The 27,873-nt window shown below is 41.2% G+C and overlaps 1 protein-coding gene across 2 annotated transcripts; it reads left to right on the forward strand.

Moving 5' to 3' along the window:
- The first annotated feature begins 1,009 nt into the window (after positions 1–1,009).
- Positions 1,010–27,697, forward strand: apoba (apolipoprotein Ba). Of its 2 annotated transcripts, none has more exons than XM_074661614.1 (29): positions 1,010–1,208; positions 1,971–2,012; positions 2,662–2,774; positions 2,895–3,040; positions 4,308–4,455; positions 4,665–4,817; positions 6,182–6,306; positions 6,389–6,465; positions 6,571–7,027; positions 8,424–8,568; positions 8,685–8,831; positions 8,973–9,190; positions 10,406–10,613; positions 10,708–10,878; positions 11,034–11,237; positions 12,055–12,228; positions 12,344–12,549; positions 12,661–12,843; positions 13,064–13,194; positions 13,870–14,080; positions 14,244–14,416; positions 14,520–14,692; positions 15,074–15,195; positions 15,880–16,253; positions 16,566–24,134; positions 24,271–24,382; positions 25,460–25,492; positions 25,606–25,792; positions 25,936–27,697. In XM_074661614.1, exons 1-29 carry the CDS (start codon positions 1,151–1,153, stop codon positions 27,094–27,096), a joined length of 13,221 nt encoding a protein of 4,406 aa, XP_074517715.1. In that variant the 5' UTR covers positions 1,010–1,150; the 3' UTR covers positions 27,097–27,697. The 2 variants fall into 2 exon arrangements, with proteins under 2 accessions (XP_074517715.1, XP_074517716.1); XM_074661615.1 differs by having other exon boundaries at positions 8,979–9,190.
- The last annotated feature ends 176 nt before the right edge of the window (positions 27,698–27,873 follow it).

The following is a 27,873-nucleotide window of genomic DNA, read 5'->3' on the forward strand; positions in this document are numbered from 1 at the left end:
GTTGTTAAAATGTCAGTTAACGGTTAAACGGTTCATTCTTAACATCCCCACGGTATACACATCACAGCTACTGCAGGGTTTAGACTGAAGCTGCAAGAAACTGCAATACCTGCACTGGCCAAAGTATTTTTTTATATATTTACATTTTTATATATTTTCAGACACACTTGAGATATTACATGAATGAGGCCAACATTGCATATCTGAAACAAAAGATGGTGCTAGTATAATGTCCTCTTAAGGTTTGAGTAAATATGTTTCATTCTCAGATTTTAAATTCATTTCATTCACTTTTCATTCACTTTTCTTAAATCATTTCTTAAACAACATGCCATATAAAATATATTACAATATAATATAAATAAACAAGAAACACATACAAGTCTTATAAAGGGTCACTACACTATACTGTGCTTTACTACCTATCAGTAAGTCATCATAGTGACCCATACATGCATTTATAAGAGATGAAAACAGCAGAAAAGTGAGTGGATATATGTCTAGGAAAGAAATTCCAGCTCAACTACCTTTGTGCCTTACCTTAAAAGATTACCGTCACTTAAAAATCGACAATATTAAAGAATAGGTTGAAGTTAGAAAGGAGACAGAGTCATTACCAGGCTGTTCAGACCAAAACAGAAGAAACAAATGCCATAAATAGGAGAGATGTCCAATTAAAGGCTGTAGTCTGGATACATCTCTAAGTCTGTGTTGCTACAGTTACATTATTATAATTATTATAAGATCTCACCAGTAGTCTCTCTATAACCACATTGAGTCTAATATTCCATGAGTTATTGACCAAATCATAAAGTTGATTGTTACATTACCACAGTCTGGTTCATTGACTACAACTGCATTTCATTGTGCAAACTTGTATTAACAAAAAACAATGTATTTAGTAAGTATCTAGTAAAATCTATAAATCTTCACCTAGAGCTGCTAGTTACCACTCAGTAAACTTGGGGGCTAGTCAGAGTTTGTACTTTGAAACGTCCCCCCAGGCTTTGCTGGTCCTGTGTACCTCTGGTTGTCAGCAGGGCTGGCTCATGGAGGGACCTTATAAAAGATCTATGTAGAAGTGTTGAGGTATTAGTCAAGACTGAGAGGCTGAAGAACACAGAGGAAGAAACCCTTTTTCTTTAGCCCAATGATGGGTTACAGCGAGCTGTGTCTGTTACTGCTGCTGAGCAGCTACACGTTGGCTCGTAAGTAGGAATCCATTTTCATTTGAAGTAATGCATCGCAATCAAATTTGTGCAAAATCTTAAGAGCATTTTTTTGGCAATAATTTGTCATTTGGATCAAACTAATTTGTAAATGTCAAGACCTTTTTCTCAGCAGACATTTTGACTTGTCATCATAGCACGGGCGTTAATAACATGAATGTGTCCCAGTAAATCATGGCAATGAGCCAGCATGACCAACACCAGGACCCTGAATTGTTCATTATTTACCTCCTGTGCATTTCATGTCAAAATGTCTTCAGTGAAGAAGGCCTGTATAGGTGTGATAGCTCCAGGGTCCCGCATGGCTTACTGTGGCAAAGTAAATGGAACAGAGCCAGCAATATTTTTTTATTTTGGACTCAAGTTTTGAATTGGCATTTCTTAAATTTCAGTGTTGACTAGTATCCTTACACATGAGTGTGTGACCATATACAGATAACAATGATGCAGTTGTTGCTCAGTTTGCAGTTTAACAAATATAAATCTATGTGTTATAAAATTATCCTTTCAATCAGTAAGAGAACAGAACATAAGAAGCAGCAAATGAAACCTGAGGAAAAAAATAGAGACCCATGACCAACCCATTGATAAATGAAGGCTTGGTGCTAAAGTCTGTAATAACCTCCATGTTATTGCCACTGCTGGTGATTTAAAGGGACATAACACCCAAAATATACTCTTGCCTTAATAAACTTATGCTGATGAATCATTTCTATGACCCTTTCACTCTTTGTTTTCCAGAGGACGGCAACGAAAATTATGAACAAACTTCAACATGTCCGTGTAAGTTGCTTTAAATACACATCAGTTATATTCACATTAAATGTCCATTACTCAATCAACACAACCTTCAACATCATTTTCTGAAGAGATTGTAATACTATTCTGTACTATTTTGGTAAAAATGGAAAAATATAAATGATGCAAAACTTATATAGTACATTTCAAAGGGTTGATAATGCCCCCAAATTGATGTAATTACAACACTCTGGACTTTGTCAGTTCCACTGAGGGACTCGAGAGTGTGTGTGCATAGGGTAGATGGAATGGGGGGGGGGGGGGGGGGGGGGGGGGGGTGCTATGTTCTTGCAAACAGACACATTGACCTGCTAGCAGATCGATGGTGGCTGTGCTCAACTAACAAAGACATGACCTGTTTTCTGGAGATAGCAGCACGAGCTGATGGACTCTTGCTCCTTTGCTGTTTATGAAATAGAAGTTGTTCACCAAAAAATCATTTAGCTGCTACTGGGTCCAAAGATCTGCTACGACGTGATAATGTATGAACAGGATGATCCTATACTGTAGGTGTAATATAGGAACATGACCTCGTCTTCAAAGGCAGGTTGGGCTTGAAATTATTTGATCAGAACTTAGAGCCAAAGATCTTAAAGAGTCAATATAACCATGTGGTACCATTACCTTATTGCAGTGGCATCCAGATTCAAGACCTATAGGAAATATGTGTACCAGTACACCACAGAGAGCAGAAACGGTGCGACGGGCATTGCCAACCTGAAGAACGGCCCTAAAGTCACTTGTCAGGTACATGCATGTTTACGTGTCCCACTTTGTCAGGTCACTTGATAACAGAACGTTCTTATCTGAGCTCAACTCCCTGTCTCTCCATTGACCCTATGTGTCTGCTATCACATGAATCTTTAGGTAGAGATCGAAGTCCCCCAGCCGTGCAAATTCATCATGCACACCAGGGACTGTGCTGTCAGCGAGGTCTCTGACATGGATCCCCAGGGCCAGCCGGTCTACAGGCAGGCCCTCGGCTCTGAGGCCTTCCAGGCGGCCATGGAAAAGTTAGTGCAAGACATTCTTCACATGATCAGACATACATGCAATAGTACAGTTGTTTGTAAAGCGCACATACACTTTAAGTGAGTTGCATGCACGGTTTACTGGCACTGGAGATGCTGTCCCCCTGCCCAACGGCACTTCAGTGGATGTTAATGCAGGTCTATTTGTGATGTTATGGTACCAATACTTGGAGCGGCCAAAAAGGATGAAAGACTCACGCTGCAGCAAACATTTCTCACATTATATTACACATCATATATCAAACAAGTCTTGTTGAATATGTGACGTGACCAAAGACAAAAAATGTTTCCATAACAGGTTTGTTGAGAAGCCCAATGGATTTCTGCTCAAAATGTTCCTGACCATGTTATGACCATAAGTAGTTCCGCTGTACAGGGAAAGTCACTCCAAAACGCATTGTAACACATTTATATTTATTTATTTAACCAGGCATGATTATAGAAATAGCAGAAATAATAGTAGAAATATGACCACTACTAATAATAATAGCAGCAGTGGATATAATCGCATGATAATAATAATAATAATAGCAGTAATAGTAGCAGAAATATACTATACATGAATGATCATGTTGCTCCGTAAAGTCTGAATGCGTTCACCATATCATAACCTAAAAGGTGATCATTTTGTCACAACTTGTTTCTGTTGCCTCCAAGTAGCCACGTAAATATAAATATATAAATATGCTTGTCAACTGTCCTTTAAATATTAAGCTGCAGCCAGCAGCCAGTTAGCTTAGCAGGAAAACGGGAAACGGGGAAAGCTAGCTTAGCTCTGTCCAAATGAAATCCAGCTACCAGCACCTCAAAAACATCATGTCCTCGCTGTTAGGTTGCCAGGCAACCAGTGGAATTTCACTCCAGGAATTTCCAGCCAAGAAATAGTCCCCCACACAACCCTCAACAAAACCAGAAATTGTTGTTTATACACTTTTTGTATGGATTAAATAAAGAAGATATAGCGTGTTCATTAGTGAGCTTTATAGGTTCTGGTATATGGCCATTCATTGATAAACATCAATAAATCAGATATGAGTCAATGCGTCTTCAGTGTGAATAGTTGGGATTCATGTTGTTGTGATGACATGTTTAGTGGAGAGACCGTGGGATGTTCGACCCAACAAATATCTGCAGTGATGCACAAGCAGAACCGGTCTGGTCCAGTTTTCAGACTGAGCAAAATCCCTCTGGTAGTTCCATAGTGTGAGCCTATACTGAGTTAAATGGCTGATGTATTTTCTTCACCCAGGAACCCTCTGAAGTTCACCGTGGATGAAGTCACCAGTATCCAGCTTTACGCCGAGACGGACGAGCCAGTCAACATCCTCAACATTAAGAGAGGAATTGTTTCAGCTCTCATGGTGCCGGTCATGGAGGATGATGAGAACAGCCTCATGGTATCTTCTGACAACCCAAATGTTTCTTGTTCTCAGGTTCTCTCTTGGGAAAGAGATGTTAATCTCAATGAGACAGCCTGATTAAATAAAGATGAAATAAAAATAAAAATAAAATGAATGCACATGAAAATGAAATGTCTCCTGTATTTCAAAGCTAATATTCATGAGCTTAATCCCTCATTTGTTGTTGTTTTTCTTTTCTTTTTTAGAGCACAGTGCATGGCCAGTGTTTAACAGACTACCTGGTGAATGTCATGAAGGATATCGCCACAGATGTGACACTGTCCAGAGATCTGTCCCAGTGTGACCAGTTCTACAGCAGGGAGCTAGTCAACAGCCCCCTGGCCCTGCTGCAAAAACTGGTGAGATATGAGTACTTGCCTCCATAGCCTCCGACTGGATACTGTCTTCAATACCATTATACTGGGCGGCTGTGGCTCAGAGTTAGAGCCGGTCGTCCACCAATCGGAAGGTCGGCGGTTCATTCCCCGGCTCCTCCAGTCCTTATATCGAAGTGTCCTTGAGCAAGAACTGCTCCTGAAGGCTGAGCCATCTGTGTGTGAATGAGTATTAAGATTAGATACTGATGGGCAGATTGGGACCTTGCATGTAGTGTAAAGAGCTTTGAGTGGTCAGGAGACTAGAAAGGAGATGTATAAATGCAAGTTGAAGTCTATTGTGTGATGAAGGCTTTAGTAAAATATGATAACCTTGCACAGCAGCTATGTCGCGATGTCACGAGATCACGCAAGAATCGCAGGACCAAATTTAAAAAAACGTAAATCCATCTTGTCAGGCTTCAAGTGATGTATTTGTGTCCGGCCAGCCAGAGCACGGACCAATCAGTGAAGAGCTACTGGCAGCTACGGGTGTGGTTTAGGTGTGTGAGACGACACAGAGAGGTGACTGTTCGTTCTAAACAACAATAGCGGCTCCTGAAGAGGTTAGTGTAGATGTTGCAATAGCATCAGTTATAAGAACTAGAGTGTATTTCTTCATCGAAAGAAGAGTGGCACAGAAGTCGTTAATTTGACAGATAGTTCATCCTGCCCTTTTCCAAACAGGAGTTCTACGAAGACAGTATGACTTTATTAAGCCAATCAAGTCTCATGTTGTCTTTGTAGAACTGTTCTGAAAGGAGCATTCTCTTTGCTTTCTTCTACGTACCTGAAGGTCAAAGGTCAGTAGACTCCAATAGATGATCATGAAATATCAACGAGTTTAAATTTCTTGGCTTTCTGGATCTCTGCCAACCTTAAAATGGAAAGCAGGGCTTTAAGTTGGTTTATCAGAGATCAAACTTTTTGTGGAAACTCAAAAAGTTTGGAGTTTCAAAAGGCGTTGTGATCCAATATTTTTAGGTCCAGTTGTGGAAAGCGAGCTAACTTTCATTATTAGTTTGTCTTGGTTTGTTTCTGTTTGATTCCTGCATTTTGTGTTATCGCGAGAAGCCAGCTGCCTTGCAAAGTATGTGGAGGCATGCGAGAAAAAAAGTTTTCTTCAAGAATGGTGAGCAATTGGTATACAAATGGTCATTTTGTGGGTGAAAAATAACTGGTTCCATCCCAGTGAACTGCTGATCATTGTACATAAAGTGGTTACTTTCCAGTTTCGGTCTAAAATATGTGACATTTTGGTGCACATGTTTTCAAAAATTTAAATAAAATTGGATTGTGACTTGAAACATTAACATTAATACACAAACATTGTGGATTTTTGTTTCCAGCATCGCCCCATCTCTAAACTGATTACAAGCACTCAAAACTGCAACTACCAGTTTGATAACAAGGGAAAGCACATCATGGCAGCCATCTGCATGGAAAAACACATCTACCTGCCATTTACCCATGAGTAAGTCATCATCTGAGTGCAGATTTGTGTGTATATCATATACTGTTGTGCATTTTGCATCACCTTCTAATCTGTTTTGCAGGGACAATGGATTATCATCTTTGGTTACCCAGGATTTCATCTTTCAAAGCTCCAGAAGGATCAATAACAGAATATTTGGTAAGTGATCATTTCAAGTATGTCTGCTGTGCCTAACATGCATAGTTTTAGTTCACATCTGTCATTGGGAAATGCAAAATGATTACGAAATATGTGTGTACACAGATGTGAACCCCAGCCAGAGCAAGCCATTCCACTTTGAAAACCCTGAGGATAAAGCTCCAGTCCAGACGAAGGACGCTGTTCTGAGCACCCTACAGGAACTCGAGGCTTTAGCAGGCACAGACCAGGGTCAGAAGAGAACCAGCCTTTTCCATAAGCTGGTGTCCAGCCTGCGCGTTCTGAGGAACGAGACCCTGAGCCAGACGGTCACTGAGATGTTGGATATGTCACGCTGGCTCACCTGGCAGGCCCTGTTCCAGTGTGGAACCACGGAGTGCACCAGCGCCATCCTCCAGGCTATCAGGACCATTGATGGGTTGCCATCAGAGGTGGACGCTCTAGTCTATGGGCTGAGTCTACAGGCTAATCCTGATGCCGCACGTGTCCGAGATATGCTCAGCATGGCTCAGTATAGACAGAGCAGGGCAATCATGTATGCTCTAGCCAACACAGTCAAGAAGTAAGTAAAATATTATTTTTAGCCTTAAAAAACTGATAGTTATGACATAGTCAGTTATGTATCCATACACCCATCCATTTTCTTCCATTTATTCGGGGCCGGGTCGTGGGGGCAGCAGGCTTAGCAGGGAATTCCAGACGTCCCTCTCCCAAGCAACATATTCCAGCTCTTCCTCTTCCGAAGGCGTTCCCACACCAGACGAGATATATAGTCGCTCCAGCGTGTTCTGGGTCTACCCCGGGGCCTCTTACTAGTTGGACATACCCGGAAAACCTCCAAAGGGAGGCGTCCAGGAGGCATCCTGATCAGATGTTGAACCACCTCAGCTGGCCCTTTCGACGCGGAGGAGCAGCGGCTCTACTCCGAGCTCCCTCTGGTTGTCTGAGCTTCTCACCCTATCTCTAAGGCTGAGCCCAGCCACCCTACGAAGGAAGCTCATTTTGGCTGCTTGTATCCGCGATCTCATTCTTTCGGTAAATACCCAAAGCTCATGACCATAGGTGAGGGTTGGAACGTAGATGGACCGGTAAATCGAGAGCTTTGCCTTCCAGCTCAGCTCCCTCTTCACCACAACGGTCCGGTACAGCGCCCGCATAACTGCGGACGCCGCACCGAACCGCCTGTCCATCTCCCGCTCCTTTTTTCCCTCACTCGTGAACAAGACCCCGAGATACTTAAACTCCCTCGCTTGGGGCAAAGACTCACTCCCAACTCGGAGGGCGTAATTCACCTTTTCAGATCCTGTCCATGACAATCACAAACAGGATCGGTGACAAGGGACCATCGTTGCCATTCCACAGGCACTGTCCCCGACCTCCACACGACGAATGTCCAGAGCCTTCAGCATCTCAGGGCGAATCTAATCCACACCCGGCGCCTTGCCGCGAGGAGCTTTTTGACTACCTCAGCGACCTTAGCCAGGGATATAGATAAGTCTTCAAACTCTGCCTCCTCTATTGAGGACGTGTTGGTCGGTTTCAGGAGTTACTCAAAGTGCTCTTTCCACCGCTTGACAATATCCCAAGTCCAGGTCCACAGTTCTCCTCTCCTGCTGAACACAGCCTGAGTCAAGCCCTACTTTCCTTCTCTGAGTCATCTAACGGTTTTCCAGAACGTCCTTGAGGCCAAAAAAAGTCCTTCTCCATGGTCTCCGCAAACTCCTCCCATGTTATGTGTGGTAGTTATGTTTTTTTATAAATATTACTATATATTTATTTTTATATATTTCAAATGTAAAAGACCTGCAAAATTGTAATAAAGCAAAGCCCTTTGTGCTGCTACACAGGCTACACACTGCTACAGGTGAACACTAGAGGGAAATACTCTCAAATGTAACATTTTAGTCTTCATCCAAACCAGAGCATCTGATTCTATGTTCTCCATCTCTGGCCCACAGGTTCTATAACGCAGAGGTTTCTCCAGTGGTCACAGATGTGTCAATGTTCATGGAAACACTCTTAAATGACTGCTCAGGAGAAATCCTTGATGATGGCTCTGACTCTCCCGCTGACCCCAAAGAGATGTCCTTCCTTGTACTGAGGGTACTAATCATTCAAGCATCTAACTGACTGTATTTCTGGATTGGGTCAGCTATTGTCAGGGAATCGGACTCATGGGTGCAGTCCCCAAATGAATCCTTTTTTTCTCTGATCTCCAGGTTGTTGGTGTCATGGGTCAAGCCATGCAAGCTGTCAGCCCCAGCCTGATTTCCTCCATTCTGCGGTGTGCCAAGAAAACCGACATTCCATTGTCAAACCAGAAGGCAGCTATACAGGCCTTTAGGTTGATGGATATTAACGATGAGGTACGACTGCTTCACACTAACACATTTAACATCGTCATTGAAGGGTGATGATGACCTCAGCATATGTTGTGGTATTCAACTGACCTTTTTCACAAATCCACATATATGCAGTATGGATGTTGTAATTTAACATTTGCTCAACCACAGGTCAGAGACATTTTCCTGGAGGTGTACCAGGATGCTCAGAGCCCTGTTGAAAAACGTGTAGCAGCCTACCTGATGGTGATGAAGAACCCAGACCAAGCCCTGGTTAGAGACATCCTGAACAATTTGGAGGATGTGAGGGACGAGCACCTCAAGAGCTTTGTGGTCTCCCACCTGAAAAACATCCACAATTCTGGCGAGCCACAAATGCATCAGTGAGTAGTTGGCCAGCAATATTAGCTAGTTAATTAACTGTGCAATAATATGTAAAGCTTCTTGGCACATGCAATTGTCTACTGTTGTGATAAAATAACACATGTCAGAATTCTTATTATATTAATATAATACCAAAGCACAAAACCACAGACCAACAGAGTTAGCGATTAGCAGCTACTTAGTGAAGAAATTCAAACAACTAGCAGCTAAAGATCCAGGTATTTTTCTCAGGAGTTGGTGGAGATCAAAACAGAACTAAAGGAAGAGTGAATACTAATCTTACATTTATTAGGTGGCCACAAAAACAAGTGAATGTTGCCATGTTTCTGCTGGACATGGGCAATTTATTGCTAACCCGTTAGCCAAAGTAATTCTATAACTTGATTAAAGCTGAAGTAGGCGAGATTGGAGCAAATATGATTAAAAAGGTTATTTTTATAAACGGTCGCTATATCGTTACAGTAGTACATGAAACAGGTAACCTGAAAAAAATCATGTTCCTCTGTGTCCTCCGTCGCTCATAACGGCATCTGCAAGATTTCACCGACCGGAGGAAAACAAGCAGTAAGAGCTGATCTGAGGTCTGCTATCCATCTGCTGTCTATGAGAGCTGGCTGTCAATCCCTCGCAAACTCCGACCAAACGGTCAAACTAAACAGCGCTGATCAAATATGGATCAATATTATGTTACATTAATGCCTATTTCTCGCCTCAAATGTTTTCAGAATCATCTTGTAGTGCACGGTTTAGCTGATTGCACAGCCAATAGGAACGCTCTCTCAATGAAATGACCTGTGATTGGTCAAAGTCTCCCATCACGGGCTAGATTTAAAGCCTGAAAACAGAGCCACGAGGAGGTGCAGGAGTATAGTTTTCTCTCAGAACACTTGAATTACAATATGCTGAAAGGTTATTATGGAATTTTTGCCCATGTTGCCAAAAATATACAGCCTACTGCAGCTTTAAATGTTACCGTAATGTGTTCAATCAATGGATGCAGATTTAAAGATAACCCCTTTTGTATATTTTACCTTTAATAAATCAAAGTCAACATAAGCATGTTCAGTGGGATAATGGTGACAATGGTGTTTTGAATCATTAAAAGGACAGAATCATTTTGGCAACAGCCTCTTGATTTGAGAGAGAAAACGGAATTATTGTTGTTTTGGCACTGTGTCGTCTTACTGAAATGTTCTTTATTTTCCTTACTAAAGACTCAGGGAGTACATTGAGTTGGCCTTGACAGACCAGCTATCACCCACAAACGAGGTATTTGATGGCAAGTCAAGCAATTACAGAATAGAATCTCCCTTGGGCTCAGTGCAGAGCAACATCATCTTTGATGCCATGGACACCTTACCTAAGGAGGTTATGCTGGAGACCACGCTAAAGGTTTTTGACTACAGCTATGACATCTTTGAGGTATGTTTTCAATAGCGTATTTGTTATTATGTGGTGAAAACACACAAATTGGGTTTGTAAAGATTTTTAAACATTCAAAATCTCCCACTTCAAGGTTGGTGTTGAAGGAACAGGATTTGAACCAACAATCGATGCTCTCTTCGGAGAGAACGGTTTCTTCCCTGACTCCATCTCCAAAGTCATGTACTGGGCAGGTGACAAAGCCAAGATGTTAAGAAAGGTTATGGATAATATCACCCCTGAAAGAGACAGAATAAATAGACAGGTGAAATGTTTTTTGGACACATCATACAAACTGTGCTTATCTATGCTACCACATGAATAAAACCCTGCATCTCCAACTACATTTTACTTGGTATGGAAGCTTCGTTGTGCATGCATGGCCTGAAACTAACACATACACTTACAATATCTCTCCAGGTCCCAGAGGATCTCCTGAAAGATATCACATCCAGTGTCCAGAAGCTCATGGATGACGTGCGCTTCTCTCCAGCCCCTGAAGCCATTGCCTATCTGCGGCTTCTGGGAGCTGAGATAGGATACATGAAAACCAGCGACATGAAAAAGATGGCTGAAACTCTGTCCATGTACTACCATGTTTTCATCAAGGTGCTACCTGCCCAGGTCAGATATGTTGTTTGCGAACATCGATTTTGCAAAAAAAGAACAAAATGGAGAACAGAACTGAAAAACATTTTTATTTCCACAAAACAAGTCATGTACTGACCACGCACCAATCTTCCTCGGGGTGGCAGGTGTATCGACGAGCCTTTCTACTTTTGTTTGAGACTTTAAAAAACAAATCTAATCTAAATTATCCATAACTACCTCTAACACATCTGATTGCTTTGGGTAACCTACTCAGAAGAAGCTACAGTTCATATGTAGCAGGTGCATGATTACATTTACATTAGTTTCACTAGCAAGGACCGCACCATCAACAAGGTACGATTTTATTGAACGTAAACACAGATGATGCTTGTGGTTTGTCCACTTAGTCGGATGCGGTTTGGTTGAGCTTCGATCGAGGATCTGCCGTAGCGCCCGGGCACGACCGATCCCTCAGGGACCCTACGAAGAGATGAGGAGATTAGGGAGAGGTGCGGAATACGAGAGCGGAACAGGAGGAGTGGGTTAGGCGGGTATTTATAGGAAATACAGGAAGTGGCTCATTGAGGCGTGGTCCTGCTCCCGAAATTCTGCTTATAGCTTCAATAGTTCTTTGGTCAGGTTAGCTACCGACTTAAGCCACAACTCGGTGTTGTGGACTAAGAGTGATTGTGTCCCACAACAATATTTCATACGATAGCTCTTCTTTGCCTGATGTTATAGCCATTTACAAAAGCCTCAATTTGATAGTGGACCTCCATGATGACACTATCCATGGTTTAAAGAGATTTGCTGACATATTCACACAACCTGTTTGTTTTCTTTCCAACAGGCTTTTATTGCAATGACATCTAGCACTGAAAATGAAGTCTTCGCCCACTACATCTTCATGGAGAATGCCTTCTCTTTACCCACTGCCTCTGGCTTCCCTCTCAAGTTCTCACTAGCTGGTGTGTTTGCACCTGGTGCCAAAGGAGGCCTGACTCACTCCTCTGCCAGCACAACGGTAAATTAGCTCCTCTTCATCTTAGTTTGTATGTAAAATCAAATCTTTTTTTTACGGTGGATGTCCCTTGTAAATTGCTGTTTACAGTCATTCTGTTGTATCCTTCTCCTTGCAGACTGACTTGTCCTTCATGCCTTCAGTTGGGCTAGAATTCATCACCCAAATGGGTGTGCACATCCCAGACTATGTGGAGGCTGGGCTTGAGATGCACACTAATATGTACCATGAGAGTTCCCTTAATGCTAAGGTCACCATGGGCAGAAACCAGATGAGACTGTCCATCCCTGCTCCGAAGTCAAACACTCAGTTGTTCAGCATTAGGTCAGTGGCACTTGAACCTACCTCCAAATGACACCAAAACACTTTCAGTGGTTGCTAGTGTCGTGTTGTTCTATCTCACCACTTCTACTCTATTTTTTTTTATAAATGCAGCAACAAGCTGCTGTCAGTGTCCTCCGGTGAAACAAAAATAGTGCCATCCCCGGTGGAGGACCGGACCGACTCAACTGACTGCCAGCCCCTTTTCAGTGGTCTGAAACTCTGCACAATAGTGCGTTACTCCAATGCTACTTCAATAGACCAGACCACATATTATCCCATGACCGGAGAAAGCAGGTAAGAGGAAGCTACTTTAGCAAATCTAACTTGAATCCTATCAGTCTTTTTGATTTTTTTTTTATTGAAGTAGTTTCTATTTTGGTAACTTATATGTAAATAGTTACTTTAATTGGTTGATATTTGAATTACCTCTAATGCAGTACTCTGTGATATTAATTGACCAGGTAGTTAACACACTTAACTAGAGAGTTTCATGAAACCTGTTTTGTATTCTCAGGTTTGCAGTTGAAATCCAGCCGACGGGAGAAGTTTCAGAGTACACGGCCACCATCACTGGCGAAACACTCAGAGAGGGTAAAAGGGGTCGTCATAAAGTAGACTCTCTGAAGCTAACCCTGAGAGCAGAAGGTACTGTTAATGTGTGTGTGTGTGTGTGTGTGTGTGTGTGTGTGCGTGCGTGTGCGTGTGTGTGTGTGTGTGTGTGTGTGTGTGTGTGTGTGTGTGTGTGTGTTCCACACCTCAACCAATGTTGAGTGCCAATACAGGAAGTAGTGTCCTTTATGTAGAGAGGTGGAAAGTAAGGTTGTTGAGTTTGAGGTGATGGATGAGCGTGCAGCAGGTCTTACTTCCATGCAAGAGATTGTTTTTAAGACAGACCTGCAAATAATGTTCGCCTTTTGATTAACAGTAACTACAATGTATTTCTAATCTTAACCAAGGGTTTTAGTTGCCTAACCGCAATCAAATCTTAACCACTGTTTATTTACCATTACCAAAGTCTTTCCCTAACCTTGACCAAACCATAACTGCCGTATTTGATATCGCATATGCCAAATTTGAAAGACTTTGTGAAGGCGTTTGACATAGAGCATAGTCCTAGGATTTGCGTAACCATCCCAGGTTGGTATACGGGCATGCACTGGGACTGTAATGGTCCACAATGAATGAATGTGTGCCACAAGATCAGGCCCTTATTTATCACTGCATCCTCAACACTTGCATCCATGACATTGATATGGGCACCTGTCTTAATAGATGTTGAAGCCACCGGTTGCCACTGAGTTTAATTTCTGCTGCTACTAGGGAGCGATTTGTCAGAGGTCACTGCGTCTATGAAATACAACCGCAACAAGAACACTCTCACCACCGAGGTTGTCATTCCCGACTATGATGTGGAGGCAGGCATCAAGCTGGCTGTAACTGACAGTGATGCCAAAGGAAAGAAGATGAGAGGTATCACTATTGACGTCACCAACAGGAACATCCCACAGTTCACTCTTGTTGGACACACAAGGTACATAGTTCTACAAGCCTTCAATCCTTCCTAATGATAGACAATGCTGAAGTTTCAGCTATGCTGTCTGGTTGCTTGACACTATTTTGTTTTAGTAGGTATGAGAGGATGAGAAACACCAACACCAGTCTTACCAACCTATATGTCTTTGTTTTAAATGTAGACTTGCCATGATGAAGGATGCCATGCTGCAACTCCAGATGGCCATTCCCTCTCTGAAAACTGATGCCTCAGTCACTGCAACCCTGAGGAGCGATGAGGTTGCGCTCATGGACATAGAGACAGTCATCAACCTCCCTGAGACATCCTACCAGCAGAAAGCTTCCCTCAAATACAGTAAATTCCAGCCATCACTCACAGCTTTAACACAGAAGACAGATGTACTGTAGAACATTCAGTCATTCGTATATTGTGGTGCATTTGGATATTCTCTTTACAGATGATGACAGGTTTGAGGTGGAGCTGAAAACGGACCTGAATTCAGAGATTCAACTGATCCCAAATTTAGAGGATCATCACAGGCAGCTGCAACAGCTCATCGATACTATCCTGGACCAGAAAGTGGCAAAGACTGATATTAAACTTCGTCACATAATCACCAAAGGATTCGAGGTAGCACTTTGACATTTGACACTTATTACCTTCTTAAAGGAGCTAGTGTTTTCAATACCGATTGGTTGTTATGTTTGTCCTTTATGATATTTCAAAGATTAAAGCATATTGGTGAAAAGTTAGTCCATGGGCCAAAGACTAGTCAGTATGTCACTGACTAGTTTTTGGTGTGGATAGTGCAAACATGTTTTATTTAAAAGAGTACTCTGATTTAGTATCGCACTCTTATAACATTGTTGGACTCGTTGGACAGTTAAGACAGGATAAGAACCAGAGATATGGTCTTTTTTTATTATATGCATTACATTTTTCTTTAGTGCTCTCAAGCTTTACAGTTTTTGTTTTAAGTGAAATGTTGTCTATCTTCATGTCACCTTGAAGGCAGGTGATATATGGTTAGAGAAATTGACAGCACGCTTCCCCTATCTCGCAAAGCTGCGAAGCAAGAGGAGCACCTCAGATCTCACCCTGCCTGCCCTGCCTGAGAAACTGTTCATGCACTCGTAAGTGTTTACAATAGAGTTTAATGTCCTCATGAAAAGGAAGTTACAGCGTCTCTAGCTGCTGTACTGTGACTTATCTCACAGGGAAACAGAATATTTGAGCGGTGTATTACAAGAGGGATTTAAATCAAATAATTCACATTTGATTGGGTCGCTAAAAAGTGTGCAGGCTTAGAGTTTAACTCAAGATACTTTTGCCCACTGATATCCAAAAACACATTTTCTCCATACTCTCCATACTGCTCTGTTAGCTACTTCGATCAAAGAATGTACATTGATTCGATCCAGAAAACAATTGGCTGGCTAACTGCTCAAAGTCTCATTTGATTGGATGAATTTTATTTAACACCTCTGAGTGCAGGATGAGTCATCAAACATTTGAAAGCGTTTACAGGAAAAAGAAAAGTCATTTTCTGATTTTAATCAGATTTTTGATGTAAAAATACAGTTTGTTTAACATATATTTGGCATATAACAGGAGGTAAATGAACAGTTAACAAAAGGACACAGGATTAAAACTGGGACAATGTATTTTTCATTTCATGGGGACTTTAAGAACATTACTTGATTTTAGGTATTACTGAGCATGAATTCCCCATCCATCTGCAGTTTGTTAATACATTTTCAGATGCAAAGTCCAAAATTTGAACAATATTGAGTTTGCATTTTCTTTTACTTCAACAGTGACAGCTTGTTCCGATACCAGTTCAACAAAGATAAAATGGCCATCTCACTTCCTCTTCCACATGGAGGCAAAAAGTCAGAAGAACTGAACATCCCAACCACTCTGTCTATTCCCCTTATAGCTATACCAGAGATAGGCCTAAATATCCCGGCCAAAAACTATCCACTGCCATCATTCACTATACCGCCTTCTTTGGATTTCACTGTCCCCCTTCTCGGTCTGGCAGAAGTATCCACCAAGATAAATAGCAACGTCTACAACTGGGAAGGCTCCATCTCTGGGGGCAACACCACTGTTGATGTCCCAAGCTACATTGCACAGTACAAGGCTATGGGCCAATCACCCTTCAACCTACTGTCATACAAACTTGAAGGTAAAGGTCTTCTTAAAACGCCAGTTCTTAATAGTTAATGAATAGTGGTTTGGGTGTTTTGTTATATTTGTTAAGAGAAAAAGGCATGATGGATAAGATTTGAAAACTTTGTGCATATTTAGTTACTGATATAAATTAAACTTTTCAGGAAAGATGTGAATTGGAGCATGTGGTTGTAGTAAGAGCTTTTAATAAGGTGCAGCAACTAACATTTCGGCATAAAGCATGTGCTCATCATAACTTATTCTGTATCTTTGCCTGTGCTGTTACAGATACAGATAATACTATCTTTTCTGTCTGTCTGTTTTCAAGGAACCGGGATGATGACGGGAAAAGCTGATGATAATCTCAAGTATCTTCTGAATAGTTCCTTCAGCCATAGTTTCATTGACACAAGCTTTAGTGTCTTAGAAACATTAAGGGTAACCAACAAATTGAATGCAAGGGCCAACTATAGGATTAAAGCCTCTAGTCCAATAGGCCTGCAAGCCTTTCTCTTCTACGCTGCTCAGTCAAGTTCAACTCTAGATTCAGATGAAGTCTCAGGAGATGCCACCATGGACGGATCGCTTCAAATGGGTTCATTCTACACCAATACCTCCTACAGCAACAGCTACAACCTGCGTCCACTAGACGGAGAAGGAAGAGGAGAGTCCACCCTGCACTTCACCTCGCCATTAATTGAAGTTCACAACATGATCCAGGGAGTCTACGCAAACTCTGAGTTGAACATTGTGTCCAAAACCAATGCCCAGAAAGACGTCCTCAAGCATGTAGCAGAGCTCAAGTATAAAGATGCACAACTTACCCTAAAGTGCAATGCCGTTGCCACAGCCATGGGTAAATCACTCAATAACAAAGTTGAGCTTGGTGTGTCAAGCCATATGGCCATCCTCAGAATTGAGTCACAGGCAGATGATGACAGAAATAGGGCATACTCACTTATAACAGGATCCCTGGATTCAAACGGGCTTGACTTAAACTCTGAAGGTTCCCTCACCTTTGACACAGGTCGTGGAATGCACAAAGCTTCTGTTATGGTTGGCAGAAATGGTCTGACCACAAGTGGAACTAACAGCATTCAGTGCAGCCCCGTCACACTGGAGAATATCTTTACTTGTGCCATAGACAACAATGGAGCATCTCTGTCCTCCAGGACCAAAGCAATGGCTGAGGAGAGCAGAGGAGAGTTGAACATTGAGGGTAAAGTCACAGCTGACGAAGCCTCTTTAAATGGTGTCCTTAAGGGCCATGCATACGATGCAACCACAAGAAACAAAATGGATATTGTACTGAACCGTAGGGCTCTGACCTTCATTGGCAATACCATGGGAACATTGAAGCAGATGAATACAGAAAATAGCCACACACTGACCCTCACTTTGTGGACCCTAGCCCTCCACTCCAAGACAAACAACTTAATCTGTGAAGATGTTTACTACAAGCAAGACGCCAAGGTTGATATGAAGCCATTTGTCATGTCATTTGATGTGACAAATGACCTCAAGTTGTATGATGTCAGTTTGAACAATGAAGGCCACATGAAGCTTGAACCAATTAAGATGGATCTGAGTGGAACTATAAAGGGAGCTTACGGAGAAGAAAACAACATTAAACATACCTATGAACTCAATTATGATGATATGGCTGGTACAATGAAATACAGCACATCTGGAAATGTAATGGACGCCCAGCTAAGTCACAACTGTGAACATGAGTTTGCTGGACTTTCCTCCAAGTCAAACTGTGAGGCAGAAATAAATTCTGAGCCTCTACGTTTTGACAGCACCGTTCGCACCATGGCACAGCCTTTCAGCCTCAGTGTTGATGCTCTTGTCAACAGTGATGGAGAAATTAATCTATATGGGAAGCACACTGGACAGCTGTACAGTAAGTTGTTGGTTAAAGCAGAGCCCCTAGCTTTTGCATACTCACATGACAGCCGGGTATCAACAACACATATGCTTCCAAATGGGGAGTTATCCACCAATTTAGACAACAAATTTGATGGCCTCCTGACACCAAGTGACCAATCTCTGACCTGGAAAGTAAAATCTAAACTGAATGACCATGTTTATAACCAGGACATCAGTACTTACAATAATCCAGAGAAGATTGGATTTGAGTTTTCAGGAGTAATGTTAAATGACATTTTCAGCAAATTGAGCAGAGACAAAAGGTCAGAAATACAAGAATTTAGTATGGCTGGTTTCCTCAAGTATGACAAGAACAGTGACTGTCATATCATTGACATCCCATTCATTGAGAGCTTTCCTGTTGCTTTTGAGCAGCTTAAGAACACACTTGTACAAGCCTTAGAATCACTTCAACAGTTCATCAACAATTTAGATATTAATCAGCTAATCACTAACTTGAGAGCCATGTTAGAGCGGCTACCTATGCAAGTGAGTGACTTTATGCGAGAAATGGACTTGGAGAACAAAGTGAATCTAGTAAAAGCAAAACTTGATCATTTGATCAATGACTTTGCAGTAACAATGGATGACTTTGAGGTTGCGGTGAACAACTTGAGAAAGAACATGGAAAATACGGTAATGGACATTGCCACCAAAATGAGAGACCTCATCCTTACAGTCAAAGACTATGTCAAGGACGGACAACTTGCTGACAAGATAACAAATGTACTTTCAGAAATTGAAAATCAGCTTCAGGCCTTTGATGAGAAGTATGGAATCAAGCAGTCACTCGTCATAGCACTTGAACACATCGAGGACATCATCAGACAGATTAATTTACAGAAGCTCACAGGAAGCAGTGCTGCGTGGCTGCAAGAACTTGATTCTAAATATGGAATCATTGAGAAAATCAAAGACGGACTGTCCAAAGTGAAACAAGCCATTGAGAACCTTGATGTCAACATATTTTTCCAAGATGTAAAGGATTACCTTCTCTCAATTGATTTGGCCATGTATGTTGAGCAGCTATCATATACAATCCCCTCGTCAGAGATAGCAAAAGTAATGGAATCTATGAATGATGTTATTGTTAACTGGATTGATGAATATGCAATCCCCCAAAAATTCAATACGGTGTATTCTTACATTAGGGATATACTTTTAAAATACGGTCTTGATGATAAATTTAAAGAATTAATGGATCAGGTTGTGATTCTCATCAAGGAATTCAAAATTGAAGAGACTGTGCAGTCAATGGTAGATGCTCTGAAATCTATCAACTTTGAATTTGTTTATGATAAAATTATGCAACTTCTGCACAGTGTGACAAGCCAGCTCGGAGCAATTGAATATAGGAAAAGCATTGATGACCTTAATGAATATATTTCTTCAGTGCTTAAGTCAATGAAGGAATTTGACTACAGTGCATTTGTTGATGAGACCAACAAGAAGATTGCTGAACTTACAAACTATATGAACGAGCAGGTTAAAACATACGAGATTGTGCAAAAGATTGAGGCAGTTAGGGAATTTTTCAGAGAGATCCAAAGTTCAATCTTCACATATTTGGATGAACTCAAAAACACAAAGGTGGCTGACACTGTTAAGAAACTGAAAAATGTGATTGACACTACATTTTACAATGACATCAAGATGAAAGTGCAGGATATCCTTGAGGACATGCGACAAAGAATCCTTGATATGGATATCAGAAACGAAATGTACATTTACCTCCAAAGAGCAAGTGAATCCTACAGCAACGTGGTGGCCTACATTTCTGTGCAATTAGACCAACTGATAGAGAAGATCAGGAAAGTGGCCAGTGACAACGAGATCATCATCCAGATGAAGCAAACCGTAGATGGGGTTCTGGGTGCCATGAAAAGAGCTGAGATTGAAGTTCCCACTTTTACAGTACCTCTCACTGACCTTACCATTCCAACATTCACAATCAACCTGAACAAACTGCAGGAGATCAGTATCCCAGCAAAAATTTCAATCCCTGAGTTTACCATCCTCAACTCCTACACAATTCCTGCCTTTACCATAGACTTTGATGAGATCAAAGCAAAGATAGTTGCAATCATCGATGAAATCAGAGAATTTGAGATCCAAACACCTGACCCTGAGGAAATCTTTGGTGACCTAAAAGTTCTCTACCTATCTGAACTACCAGATCTCACCTTCCCAGAAATAACTCTATCAGAAATAAAATTTCCAGCCATCAACATCCCCAAATTAAATCTGAATGACTTTGAAATTACAATGCTTCCAATACCAGAGATCAAATTGCCTGAGGTTCCCAGTGACATTTGCATCCCAGTTTTTGGCAAACTCCATGGAGAATTTAGAGTGAACTCCCCACAGTACATTCTTGAAATGACAGGGAAGATTGAGAACTCAACGTCCACACCAAAAAACCCACAGTTTATAGCCACTATTACTTCTCATGCTAAATCACCCATCAAGCCCCTTGAACACACCTTTGAAGCCACTGCTCAGTTGGAAGCTCCCAGAATGAAGAAGTTGCTATTCACAGAAACAGTGAAAGCTACACATGTGGCCTTCTCCATTGATCATGAAGGATCCTTGACACTCACTGGCTCCTCTGCTGAGGCTCTGGCTAAGACTATTACCAAGGCCACAACCCAAATGTACATGGCAGACTTGGTCAACAATATGGCAGTTGCATTGAAGAATGAAATCTCTGCAGCCATAGACACAACCTACAACCACAATTTGGACATCCCAGCAATTGAAACTTCAAGTCAGGCATCAATGAATCAGAATATAGCAGCCACCATGGAATCAGGCAGACTAACTGTGACCGGTGCAACTACTGGTGATGGAAAGTGGTCCATTCAAGACTACTCTGATGAAGGTACACACAAAAGCAGTGTAGAATTCAACATCAATTTTAGCACTGCCAAGTTAGCTTTTGTTGGAGAAACAGACTCTAAGGCCATTAAATCCAAGCAAACACTTACTGCTGAATCAGTGATCTCAAGCCATATCACTGTTGAAGCCAGATGTGAAACTGAAGTTCCATCTGTCAAGAAGAGTGTCATGGTTTTAAATGGAGAGGCTCATATTGGGGACTTGAAAGTTGCGATGACAGCCTATCATGATGCTGAATTCACTGGAAGTCTGACTGGATTCATGGCCAACTCGCTGGAATTCATGGCCCATCCATTTGAGATTGTGCTCGATGTTAAGAATAAAGTAAATTCAAAAATGTTCTTCCCCTTGAAACTTACTGGTAAGGTCGATCTCCAGCATGATTATGGTGTCATCCTAAACTCTGAGAAGCAGCGTGCTTGTTGGTTTACTTTGGCAAGATTCAACCAATACAAGTACAATCACAACTTCACAGCAGAAAACAATGAAATGGACATCTTCTTTCACTCATCAGCTAATGGAGAGGCTAATCTGGACTTTTTGACTGTTCCTCTATCAATCCCAGAGATAACTGTACCTTATTTTGAGATTAAGACCCCTGAGGTCAGAGACCTCTCTCTGTGGGAAAATGCTGGATTTGAAACTTTGCTTACCGATCCTCAACAGTCCTTCGATATAAACCTGAAGCTTCATTACTACAAGAACCCTGATACACACAGCTTTGAATTACACCTTGAACCAATTTACGATGCAATTTCGGACAATGCCAACATCATCCAGGCTAAATTTGAACAATATAGAGACAAAGTAATTGCACTTCTAAAAGATTCGTACAACCAAGCAAAGGCACAGTATATCAAACATAAAATAGACACCTCGAGTCTGCCTCCTAGAATCTTCACTGTCCCTGGATACAAAATACCATTCCTCAATATTGAGGTTTCTGCCTTCAGGGCTGAAATGCCAGCCTTTAGCTACTTTGTTCCCAAGGAGGTCAGTACACCAAGCTTTAAAGTTCCACCACTGGGTTTCTCTGTGCCATCCTATACCCTTGTGCTACCATCTTTGGAGTTACCTGTCGTCCATGTTCCGGAAACTTTAAGTGAAATACAGCTGCCCACTTTCACACTACCAAACATTCAGAACAACATTTTGATCCCAGCCTTGGGTAACTTAACGTGTGGCTTCTCCTTCAAATCCACTGTGATTACCTTAAGTGCTAATGCTGACCTTTATAACCAGTCTGACATTGTTGTTCGGTTCGGCGGTTCCTCAACATCTGTGTTTGATATTTTTAATGGAAAAATTGATGGCACCACCAGTTTGACGAGGAAGAGAGGAATAAAACTGGCCACCACTGTGTCCCTGGAGCATAACAATGTGGAAGCAAACCATGAATGTACTGTTACCCTCACCAAAAGGATCATGGAAGCTTCTGTAGCCAACACTGCAAAAATCAATCTACCCTTCCTCAATCTAGAATTGAGTCAGGAACTCACTGGAAATAGCAAGACCAAGCCAAATGTTGCTTCCAAGAAAAAACTGAAGTACTTGTTTAAGATTCCTCTGATTGAGTCTGTAGGCAAAGGAAACCTTGAAGTGAACTGGGCTCTGGAAGCACTTTCTTCCTATGTGTCACTGGAGACCTCTACTCAAGGGAAGTCAGACATAATGATAATGAACAGTTGTAACTTCGCTGGAGAACTTGAAAATAAGGCTTCTTTCTACCTTAATGCCAATGGCCTGCGTTCAACTTTCAATACTGCCTTAATCTCAAACATCGACAAACAGGAGAAACAAAAAAGAAGCTTAAACAGTAACATCTTCCACGTGGACGTGGATAAGAACTTGGCTCTTGAGGTCTCCTTGCGGCGAATCTTTGCAACAGTTGATTACACCAGCAATAACAATGTTGATTTTGCGTCTTTCAACACAAATGGAAAGCACATTGTTAAAGGAGAACTAGAATTTTTTCCTTTAACAACCTTCAAGACTACACTGAACATTGATGCAAGTCAGCCAAGTAGTTTCGGCCATGCTGGACTCATTCAGAGCATCAACCTTGCCATCAGCTCAGAGAAGCAGTCTTTCACTTGGAGCGGGAAGCAACAACTGGCATCTCTGGTCCATGCTTGTGATTTACTCGTGTCCAATGATGAATCTGAAGTACGCGTGGACTTGACTGGATCAGTGGAAGGCCACCTAGCTTTCCTGAAGTCAGTTAGGCTTCCTATATATCAGAAGAACCTCTGGGATGTTCTAAAGTATGATGAGGTCACAAATATGGACAACTTACAATTCCTTAACATATCTTCCAGCATTGTGTACACAAAGACCATGGATGGCCAGAATTATACAATACCATTTGAACTATTTGAAGACGGCATCACTTTGAGCGTCCCTGAGATTAGCATTGCAGTGCCTTCTTGGATAAAAGAAATTTCCTACTCCATAATGAGGATAGACCCCCGATTCGAAAGCCTGTATGTCCCTGATCATCTCATTCTTCCCCCTGCAATCTTAATTCCAGCCTTTGATGTGCCATTTACCAACTTGCATGTGGAAACCTTTGGAGTTGATCCTAAGAACTTTCACATCCCTGAAGTCATCACCACTACAGCTTTTGAAATCATGCTGCCTGGCTTGCCAATAATGTCAGTGCCCAGTTACGATATCGTAACAGAGTATCTGCAGGGGAAAATGTCATTCCTTTCATTTAAGATGCCACTAAATGAAATCACAGTCTCATCTTTCAGACTACCAAAATCCTTTACCATTGGAGAGCACTCTATCAGCCTAAATGAAATCACAAACCAGGTTTCAAACTTCGAACTTCCAACCATCGTCATCCCAGAGCAAAAAATTGAAATCCCTGAAACTGTCTTACATCTGCCTTTGAGTGTGTTTATTCCATCTTTTGGAGTGCTTAGTGCCACTCTGAAGGTTTCCTCACCTATTTATAGTCTGTCAACAACTGCCAACCTGGAGAAAATGGACTCTAGCCTTGTAACTTCACTCAATTCCATCTGTATTTCTACCATGGTCTTCTTGGAATATGACCTCAAGGGTAAGTTAGGCACACACACACACACACACACACACTGTACTTTACTTTATTTTATAGGGTAGTTTTGTGTGAACTACTAGATCTTAGACATTGATATATACATATAAAATATTTTATTTTGCTTATGTCCCCTCAGCCAGTGCAACCCTTGGATTTGATAATGGAGGAATCAATCTAAATGGGAAGTGCAACTTGATTCACAGGGATGTAAATGTTGACTGGCAACATGTTTTGGCACAAAACCTGAGGCAAGTGTATACATTATATTTTTTTGCATCTTGAATTTCCAATTAGATTGGAAATTAAATGTATTTGCTTAATTTAATCTCTATGGAAGCCCATTGAAAGATTAAAAATGTGATTGATTAATGATGTAAAAAATTCTATATGCATGGGCATTTTTTATCGTGAAAAAAAAGAAACTTTATATCTTTGTTTTCTTTTACTGTTATAAATGGGCTTTCATACATATCAATTTGTAGACGTATTCTATATATTTGTTTCCTGCATCTTATATATGATACACACCAAGGACTGTATTAACAAACATATGAAGAGTACTCTCACTTCAACCCGCCTTACACCTGGCATTAAAATGCGTCTCATATCCAGATTATATCCAGATTTGATTTAATCTGATTACATTTACACCTGGTATTAATATGTGTTTCCAGTGAGATCTGATCGCTCTGTCCAGCTCAAACAGAGATAATGTATTTCCGCCCATTAGTGATGCATCGGTCGGGGTGTTTTAATACCTGCACCCACTCGACCCATAATGAGAGCCAATCCGCACCAATCAATCACTCAAACCGACCCGAAATTAGCCGTCATTCTCCATGTCGATTCATGCATAGTAGCTAGTTAAACTGTTATTGTTGTAATCAAACTGCTAAAATACACGTTATTCTTCTGGCATTTTTGTCAGTTACCAGTTACAGCTTTTGGTGCAATTATCAGTTAACTCTGATTTGCATGTAGCCCTGCAAAACCAAACTCAATTGCAATCACACTCGGGATCTGGTTAAAGAAGATGTGTATATGTGGCTAGGTGTAAATGAAAATGTATAAAATTGTATCTGCTTTTAATCCTGATATGAGACTGTCGAAATGACAAATGTAAATGCGGCCACAGAGACCTCTTATCTTAGGTTTGAAATTATTGGCCAAGGCTAGGAGAGCTGTCAGAGCTACTCCAAGGAAGAAATTGAGAATCCTTATTTTAGGTAGGACGTCTGATTGGTTTTGTTTCTAGATACTACTCTTGGTTGATCAAGGTAAATTGATTTACTGTTATATAAATACAGCTGGGTTTTTTTTCTCAGGATGAAGCGCCAAACCCCTCTGGCTGATTCGATGTAAGTTTTTTTTGCCCAAAGGCTGATTTTTTTGCACAAGAGTTCTCACTCATAGGTCAACCAAAGATGCCCTAAAAAATACATCTATTAACAACTGTTTCTCTGTTTTAAAGGGAGTCTCGTCATACACTCAACGTTGACATCACTAGCCCAACATTTGTTGATGCGAACTTCCGCTTTGCTTCCCACAAAGATGGCATCACTGCAACTATGTCTTATCCATCGTCTGGTTTCCTTGGATTACAGTTTCAGCGAAGGTCTCTGTCACAGTTGTATGGAAAACTGTTCAGTCGGTACCCGGTAAGACACTTTTTAAACTGCTTTATTTGCATATGGTCGTCCATAGAAAATTATTTTTAAATCTACAGATGGATTTATGCCATATAGTCCAATGTGACAATGTTTAAATAATTATTCTTCTCAATTTCTTCCCTCCACTTCAGTCTACTCCTGAAACAGATACTGATGTTTTCACTGCCAAAGCCACGCTGAGAAACTCTCAGAAGTTGATTTTACAGACGTCATGGAATTTGGACTTCCTCCATGATGTGATGGAGGGTACCAAGGACAGGATTCCTGCTATGACCGATGCTGTGCTCAGGTTCATTAACAAGTACCACTCCGCTCACTTTGGCTTTGATCTCAACCGTGGTGGCCTGAAGCTGAAAAACACAGTTTCCAATGTCATAGAGAGAGCCTATCATGAGGCGCCTATGTCTTTTAGCACACTGCAGAATTCAATCGAACACCTCAGTGATCAAGGATTAGAAATGTACAGGAATACTTCTGACAGCTTGATGTCCGTGAGTGTGCAGGGTGTTAAAGACAAGGTTAGACAAGAAATTAGACGCCACGAAGGCAAGATTCGTGTCTTGCTAGAAGAAGCCATACAGTTCTTGAGAGACATAAGGGTTACATTGCCCGGATCTGGAGAGAATCTCTCGGGTCTGGAGGTGTTCTCCCGAGCTGCTAAGTCTGTATCAAGAGCCACTGACAGGGCAATCCAAAGGATTGCCGACCTCGTGGAGAAGATTTCAAGCTATATCAGAGGAGTCGAGTTCACCATACCTGGAACTGATGTTGTTGTCAGTGGAAATGAGATCATGGATAAATCAGGGTCTTCTATGAGTTCGATAAGACGTTTAGTGCACAGGGGATTCAGTTTGCTGGATGAAACAGTTATTCAACTCGTCACGATGATTGCTGAAAAGGCGGAGAATTTGATCACCTATCTAAAAGCTCAAAATGTGGAAATTGGTCCTCAAGTCGATGCGATCTATGCAGAGGTTCTGCAGTCTTCAAACCAGCATACTGAGGAGGCGAAGAGATATGTGGCTGAGTATAAAGACCATGCCAAACTGAAGATTCAAGAGGCTTATAACGCTCTTAGCACGGAACGGGTAAATAACGATGCCATGGAGTTTCTCGGAATTTTGCAGTCATATCTCAATGGAGGACTTAATGAAACAATAGATCTAATGAGAAGGACATCCCAGAGCACAGCACCATACATTAGAGTGAGCAATAAAAAGATGGACTTTGAAATTCCTTTACCCTTCCTTTGGAAGTCTTTCAGTGAATGGCCGACACAATCCAGTCAGTAAGTCACGGCCCTCTTGATAAAGTAGTTTCATTAAGGCTGACCCGATTTATGTCTCTCTGAAAAAATACTTTTTGTTTGATGCCAATAAAAATGTGTTTAAAGGTACTATATGTAACAATTTTTATTAATTGCTTTGTATTGCCATTGTATGAACAGATTGTAATGCAACTTAAAAACTGAGACCATTCAAGACTTTCTGAAGTGCCTATAACAGCCTATAGACTGATTTCTATGTTAAGGACTCGAGATGGTTTTGCATCGTAACGTTAGCTGATGAAGTAAGTAAAGATAGTAAAGGTGATATATGATTGTAATGTAATGTCGCGTCACTCTTTTGGCTGATGCCCAGGATGATCGCTCTAGCCTACAGAGATGCTGACTGCAGTTCACTTAACGGCCATGGGTGTCATTAATAACAAGGATTTTCTGAAAGTTACATATATTACCTTTAAAGGTTTTCAAACACACATGAAATATATACAAGTTATTCTAATGTAAGATTTCTTTAAATTTGATGATTTAGACAATTTATAACCAACCAATGTTTTCCATCTAAGTTACTGTTTGTTGACGGTATTCAATTAAACAATACTGAAAACAGATTTTTGTGTTTGTCATATTGTCCCAACATTTTCTTAATAAATCAATATACCAGAAACCTCTGAAGGTCTGTCAGAACTATTAGTAGCAAAGAGAGATTTTTCTTTAATGAAATTGATACTGTTAATGGAATACAGCATAGTATTACCAGTACTGACCTCCAGATGTTGACCAGACA

This window comes from Sebastes fasciatus, chromosome 15 (genome assembly GCF_043250625.1).
Source record: "Sebastes fasciatus isolate fSebFas1 chromosome 15, fSebFas1.pri, whole genome shotgun sequence".
In the NCBI taxonomy this organism is placed as follows: Eukaryota; Metazoa; Chordata; class Actinopteri; order Perciformes; family Sebastidae; genus Sebastes; species Sebastes fasciatus.

Coding starts and splice junctions, on each gene's coding strand:
- apoba (XM_074661614.1), top strand. CDS start 1,151: ATGATGGGTTACAGCGAGCTGTGTCTGTTACTGCTGCTGAGCAGCTAC. Junction 13,195..13,869: donor GCTAACCCTGAGAGCAGAAG/GTACTGTTAATG, acceptor TGCTGCTACTAG/GGAGCGATTTGTCAGAGGTC. Junction 25,793..25,935: donor AACTGTTCAGTCGGTACCCG/GTAAGACACTTT, acceptor CCTCCACTTCAG/TCTACTCCTGAAACAGATAC.